This window comes from Coregonus clupeaformis, chromosome 20, assembly GCF_020615455.1.
Source record: "Coregonus clupeaformis isolate EN_2021a chromosome 20, ASM2061545v1, whole genome shotgun sequence".
NCBI classification, from domain to species: domain Eukaryota; kingdom Metazoa; phylum Chordata; class Actinopteri; order Salmoniformes; family Salmonidae; genus Coregonus; species Coregonus clupeaformis.
This window is the reverse complement of record NC_059211.1, coordinates 25,991,893-25,996,357: the sequence shown is the minus strand read 5'-3', so window position 1 is coordinate 25,996,357 and position 4,465 is coordinate 25,991,893. Positions and strand designations below refer to the sequence as shown.

At 46.7% G+C, this 4,465-nt stretch overlaps 1 protein-coding gene across 1 annotated transcript in view; it reads left to right on the top strand.

Annotated features, from left to right (window-relative positions):
- The window catches only part of mpl (MPL proto-oncogene, thrombopoietin receptor), a 6,991-nt gene extending 2,526 nt beyond the window's left edge, over window positions 1-4,465 (top strand). The window contains exons 4-12 of the mRNA XM_041838637.2: window positions 464-615; window positions 858-1,023; window positions 1,437-1,548; window positions 1,705-1,865; window positions 2,127-2,269; window positions 2,541-2,700; window positions 2,933-3,014; window positions 3,133-3,220; window positions 3,737-4,465. Coding sequence (XP_041694571.2) covers window positions 464-615; window positions 858-1,023; window positions 1,437-1,548; window positions 1,705-1,865; window positions 2,127-2,269; window positions 2,541-2,700; window positions 2,933-3,014; window positions 3,133-3,220; window positions 3,737-4,141 — 1,469 coding nt within the window. The 3' untranslated portion in view covers window positions 4,142-4,465. The remainder of the gene's footprint in view (window positions 1-463; window positions 616-857; window positions 1,024-1,436; window positions 1,549-1,704; window positions 1,866-2,126; window positions 2,270-2,540; window positions 2,701-2,932; window positions 3,015-3,132; window positions 3,221-3,736) is intronic.

The following is a 4,465-nucleotide window of genomic DNA, read 5'->3' as shown; positions in this document are numbered from 1 at the left end:
AGAGAGAGAGAGAGAGAGAGAGAGAGAGAGAGAGAGAGAGAGAGAGAGAGAGAGAGAGAGAGAGAGAGAGAGAGAGAGAGAGAGAGAGAGAGAGAGAGAGAGAGAGAGAGAGAGCGAGAGAGAGAGAGAGAGAGCGAAACAGAGAGAAACAGAGAGAGAGACAGAGAGAAACAGAGACAGAGAGAGAGTGAAACAGAGAGAAACAGAGAGAGAGACAGAGAGAAACAGAGAGAGAGAGAGAGAGAGACAGAGAGAGAGCGAAACAGAGCGAAACAGAGAGAGAAACAGAGAGAAACAGAGAGAGAGAGAGAGAGAGAGCGAAACAGAGAGAAACAGAGAGAGAAACAGAGAGAGAAACAGAGAGAGAGGATTTTAGTAGTTTGAAATCTAAAGCTCTTACTGTCCAGTAACAACACATCCTCCCTGCTTCATTCTTTCTTCTCTCTTCTTTCTCCTTCCTTAGGTCTCCTGGAACCCCCTGTGAATGTATCCCTTCACCCGACAGGGCAGGCTGGGCAGTTCCAGGTGTCTTGGCACGCACCAAGAGATTGGGAGAACAACGTGCAGTATGGGATGCGTTACTCCTCCCAGGGACTGAGGGAGAGGACAGAACTGGTACTGAAACTCAGAAACACTAAATCAACAATAATTAAACCAGTCAAATTCGCTGCAAGGGGAAAAAGACAGACAAAGTGTTTGGTAAAAAATCCATCATGACTGCTGCATTCACTATTAGTACCCACCTTGATGGTAGGCTACAGGGCATCCATTTTGTGCCAGAACGTCATCACTCAAATTCCATTCACTGTGCTGCTGCTGTAGACTTCTTGTGATATTTCTTCCCTCTCTGTCCCAAGATAAAGTCAGTGAGGTCCCCCATCCACAGCCTGGTTTCTCTGGTGCCAGGGGAGGTGGTCAGCGTCCAGCTGAGGGTCAAACCCAACGGCTACAGTGAGACGGAGACCAGCGGTCACTGGAGCGACTGGTCGGTTCCCATCACTGCCATGGTACCTCAGAGCGCAGGTGGGTGAGCTACTGAGTATTGGCTAAAGACTGATAAAGACTGATAAAGACTACAGTGCACATGTGGGGCGGCAGGTAGCCTGGCGGGGGCAGCAGGTAGCTTGGCGGAGGCGGCATGTAGCCTTGCGGGTAGGAGCATTGGGCCAGTAACCGAAAGGTTGCTGGATCGACTCCACGAGCTGACAAGATAAAAATCAGTCGTTCTGCCCCTGAGCAAGGCAGTTAACCCACTGTTCCCAGGGCGCCGTGGATGTCGATTAAGGCAGCTCCCCCGCACCTCTTAAATGCGGAAGACACATTTCAATAGAATGCATTGTTGTACAACTGACTAGGTATCCCCCTTTCCCTAGATGTTGTTTACTGACAGCACTGTTTGAGTAAGAGTGATGGAGTTTACTACCTCTGTTTTCCAGCTGATATCTCATTGTTGTGCCATACCTCTGACCTGCAAAACATCACCTGCCAATGGAATGGGCAGTCCTACAGAGATGCTACCTACACCTTAAACTACAAGCTGGGATCCAGGTAGCTGTTAACATACAAATGACCTCAACAAACACGCTACTCTACATGCAAAATGTTCCACAGTGCGACATAAATCAAGGCTAAAGCTCATATTGCATTGTAAAACATACTTGATGATTATGTATCATTAAACCTCTGGTTGTATAATCTCTGCAGTGAAAGGGAGGGCTGGAGAAAGTGTCTTCAGAATGAGAACACCTCCTACCACTGCCGTTTCCATGGAGCGGAGTCCAGTGAGATACTGGTCAAACTCAGTACTGGTCCTGGTTCTCTCAAACGGACCTTCTACACTGAACCCTTCAGACTCAACAACAGCAGTGAGTCACACTGGTAATAGACCACTTGGCAGCTGTGAAAGCTTCCCTTCAATCAAAAAAGGAGAGTACCGGTATGCTACATTGCCATTAAGAGTTAAACAAATGGAAAGAGGTTGAGTCTAGCATGCATTTTACTTAATGTTTTAAGAACCCTTGTTGACATAAATCTGTAACAGTACAATCTGTATTGCTGGATATACACTAATCATCTCTGTAAAACTCATGTTATGTCTCTCTCTCCTGTCCCTATGTTGCGGTCAGTTCAAACAGCCCCTCCAGGGAGGCTGAGGGGACAGTGGGAGGGGGGCAGGCTGTGTCTGAGATGGGGCACACCCCTACTGGCTCTGTCTCTCCACCTGATGTACCAGCTCCGCTACCAGCCTCAAGGGGAGGCCGTCTGGAAGGTACAGTACAGAGCCTGCCTACAGAAATACCCTCACTACATCTCATATCCAAAATTATCTACTTCTGTTTACTTCATTCTGTTGTGTGGTAAAACCATAAGCCTGGCTCTGTCCTTATCGCATATGTAAACAGGGAACTACATGTTTTGTCATGAGTTTGTATTTTGCAGTACAAACAAATAACTGGGTGCAATTCAGTGGAGGCTGAATTTAGCAGTTCTCCCCTCAGCAGCCTCCACTGGTGTTTTTGTGTGTTGTCCTCGCTCTCCAGCTGGTGACTCTGCAGGTCCCTGAGAACAGTACTTGTCTGGACGTTCAGACTGGCGGTCAGTACTTTATCCAGGTCAGAGCCAGGCCCAACGGGTCAGTCTATGCTGGCTACTGGAGCAACTGGTCACCCCCCCTCACTGTGGACACGCCTTCGGATATAGGTAAAGTAACACCACTATGGAGATAATCAAGATTCTTTTTTCCCATATCTGATTACATAAAATGCCTACTGTACATGGGAAGGTTGGTTGATAGGTCAAGCTTTTCGTGTATTCTGTGACGTTCAGGTAGGCCTAAAGAGGGGAAACCCATGAATAGTAGATATTACAGTCACTGCACTTCTAATCAGGCAGGCTATTGTCATTCTCAAACTCTGCTTCTTTATTTTATCAGCAGGGTTCCTCATCCTCTGCATTCCTCTCATGATGCTCATCCTATCAGTTGTGTTCCTCTCAATGTTCTCCAGCTATCTCAGGTAAGATGCTTTTTCAGTTTGCTTCACACTAATGCAGCGGGTACCATCTACCGTAAACACATTTATCTTTTCCACCCTATTCATGGACATGTTGTGTACTGAATGATTTTTCCACCAGTAAGCTGAAACGGTATCTGTGGCCACCAGTCCCAAAACTTGACAAAGTACTGCATGGCTTCCTCACAGACATCAACCGACAGACTTGGGTAAAAACGTAATTGATTGCAGTACACAGTAGAATAACATTATGGAACTATACTGAACAAAAATATAAACTCAACATGTAAAGGGTTGGTCCCATGTTTCACGAGCTGAAATAAAAGATCCCAGAAATGTTCCTTATGCACAAAAAGCTTATTTCTCTCAAATGTTGTGTACAAATTTGTTTACATCCCTGTTAGTGAGCATTTCTCCTTTTGCTCCCAAGTGGGTGGGCCTAAGCCCTCACAGGCCCACACATGGCTGCACCCCTGCCCAGTCATGTGAAATCCATAGATCAGGGCCTAATTTATGTATTTATTTATATTGACTGATTTCCTTATATGAACTGTAACTCAGTAAAATCTTTGAATTTTTTGCATATTGCGTTTCTATTTTTATTCAGTGTAGATCAATTGAAGGGGTCACATCTTAACTGTGTGTTCAATGTGGTTTATCTTTATGAGTACGTGTTGGAAACCATTGAATCGGAGTCTCCGTATGTACCTGTGTTCCCTCCATAGGACCCTCCCTTTATTACCAAGCAATGTTCAGAGGAGACCCCAGCCTGTGTGGTGGAGATTATGTCTGAGAGGGAGGCTCCAGGTGGAGGGAAGCTTCCCATGGAGTCCTCCTTTCTACTCTCCTCAGAACGAGGCTCCGCTGGCGGGGAGGAGGAGAGGCTCCCCACCCTGGCCCTGGAGCTCAGCCGGGACTACGTGACCCTGGCCACGGATGACGTCATCCCCTGGCTCCGAGGGAACGAGTATGTGTACGACGGGGAGGTGGGGGCGGAGTCTCGAAGCCTGGGGGAAGAGGAGGTTCTCCAGATGAGGTGTCACTGCCCCTCCAGCTTCCCATCATCCTCCAGTACCACGGACATCCTCAACCGCTCCTACATGCTGCTGGCTGAGCAGCCTATAGATTGACTGGACTGTCAGGGCAGCAGTAGGGCCAGCAAACGCCTGATTGGCACAGCTCAACAAGGGCACACAGAGTGGACAGTTAGAAAACATCCAACACAATATCCACAACTAAAACAGGTCCTTGCATATTAAAGATCTATCTTATGATTCATGGGATAATATATAAAGTGTACCCAAATCTGGATGAAAAGAGATGGATTGATATGTTCCATGGACATACCATATACTGTAAATATATCTATTTCACTTGTCATATACCTGGCTTAAGTGCATTCCGAAAGTATTCAGATCCCTTTACTTTTACCACATTTTTCAGCCTTATTCCAA